Below are 1,936 nucleotides of genomic sequence, written 5' to 3'. Positions count from 1 at the left end.
GAAAATGAAAGGCCTGTCCCTGGAGCTGGTGCTGGGGTGAATCACATGCTCACCACATGACTGGGAGATTTAGGGTCTAAGAGGAGATGAAAGGACAGAAGGTTTCCCTAAGTGGTCCCAGCATGTGCGTCATCTGCTCTCCACCATCGTCATTAGTTCTTGTTGGGTCTTCTACTGTGCACACTGGGAGCTGGGCAGGGGATGCAGGCCGGGGGCACCTGTCTCATAACACTCTGCTTCTGGCGCCCTGATCTTTCTAATGTTCTGCAAAGGATCAGTCTCAGGAGAAATCACACCCACTGCAATCAGTGAGGCCCCAGGCTGAAATTCAATAGTCTCCAGAGAGAGAGAGAAAGGAGCAAAACTCCCTCATGAGGACGTCCTCTTCCCAGAGGGAGTGAGAAGTGTGATTACATCTCAAGAACCCACACTAGTGGCCACTGCCTGCCATTGCCTGGCTCCTCCCCTGCAACTGCCTCCTCTCTCAGGTGAGGACCAGTACCAGAGGCCCAGCTCACGGATGTCTAGACACACACTCCAGTCCAGATCCCTTCTGTCCCGTTCCCCAAGAGAATGATTGCTCAGGTCACTTAGGGCTCATTGCTGAGATTCTCCACCTCACAGGGCCCAGGTCTCAGGGGCTCTGTCCCAGTTACCTTCCTCTTCTGTGTCCTGGAGCTGGGATCAGAGTTAGCCTGACTCTAAAAAGTGAGCACCTGACTCTCATACAAGTAGAGAATGAGAATGTGAAATATTTTATTCAACTCATACATTAGTGTGGAGACAAGTAAATGGTAAGAGTTGGTCAAAGAGCATAGCAAAAACTAAAGTCCTTACATTCTACCAGGAACAGAACCTTTGAAGCAAAGTCTTTGAGTGTTGCAGATGTGCTGCTCAATCTCTAACAAGGGAGGAATCACATAAGAGGAAAGAATCTGTGTCTTGTAGAGAAGGGGACCTGCCTCCATGGGGCCGGTCACTGCTCTGCACTTGATCCTGATCTAAGAGGAGTCTGTGTAAGAGACACCACCTCAGTCCTGGCCACTGAACAGCTAAAGGAGTTGTGGACAGACTCACTCTTGAACAGTCTGAGTAGAGACTGCCCTGAGGTGATGTGGAGGATACACAGGGGCCACCTGGCCTGACCCTAAAGCAGAGGCACAGTGGACAGAGCAGTGGGAATGCAGGGACTGTCTCTGATGGGCTTTGGAGACCTGAGATACAATTGTGGGTCTGGGCCTGGACACCAGGGGGCGATCAGTGCTCATTGCTGAGGTTCCTGAGGCTGATCATAGCTATGACCAGCCACCTGGCACTGCCTGGTACCCTCTGCTCAGGGCTCACAGCTGTGAACTCCCCACCCCCTGGCCATCCTTAGGCAGTGGGATCTGACACAAGGCCAGTAAGAGATCAGAAAGCTGAGCACTCTGCTTTGCATGTGTGGCCCCTCCCTCTCTCAGAGTATGAAGAGGGGATGGGAGAGATCAGGGGGAAGCTCTGCTTCAGCTGTGGGGCCACAGAAGGCAGGACTCGGTGACAATCTCCACCATGGCCTGGTCCCCTCTCCTCCTCACCCTCATCACTCTCTGCACAGGTGACTAGATAATGGGACGAGGGAAGGGGCCCTGGGAAGACGTGTGGGACCCTGCTTTCTCCTCTTGTCTCTAGGTTCCAGAATCACCATCTCTGTGTCTCTCTCACTTCCAGGATCCTGGGCCCAGTCTTTGACTCAGCCCGTCTCAGTGTCTGGGACCCTGGGGCAGATAGTCACCATCTCCTGCTCTGGAAGCAGCTCCAACATCGGGCATAGTAGTAGTTATGTGGGCTGGTTCCAACAGATCCCAGGAACAGCCCCCAAAACCCTCATCTATGATACTAACAAACGACAATCAGGGGTCCCAGATCGATTCTCTGGCTCCAAGTCTGGCAACACAGC

General features: G+C 52.9%; 1 gene segment (V, D, J or C); it reads left to right on the top strand.

The window, feature by feature from the left end:
* Positions 1 to 1,936, top strand: part of LOC124227189 (probable non-functional immunoglobulin lambda variable 1-50) — a 17,653-nt gene that overhangs the window by 3,994 nt on the left and 11,723 nt on the right. The window contains 1 exon segment of the V gene segment in view: positions 1,708 to 1,929. Within this exon segment, the coding sequence occupies positions 1,708 to 1,929 (222 nt within the window).

This window comes from Equus quagga, chromosome 15, assembly GCF_021613505.1.
Source record: "Equus quagga isolate Etosha38 chromosome 15, UCLA_HA_Equagga_1.0, whole genome shotgun sequence".
NCBI lineage: Eukaryota > Metazoa > Chordata > Mammalia > Perissodactyla > Equidae > Equus > Equus quagga.
Note: the sequence above shows the minus strand (reverse complement) of the source record. Positions and strands in the feature narration are given on the sequence as shown.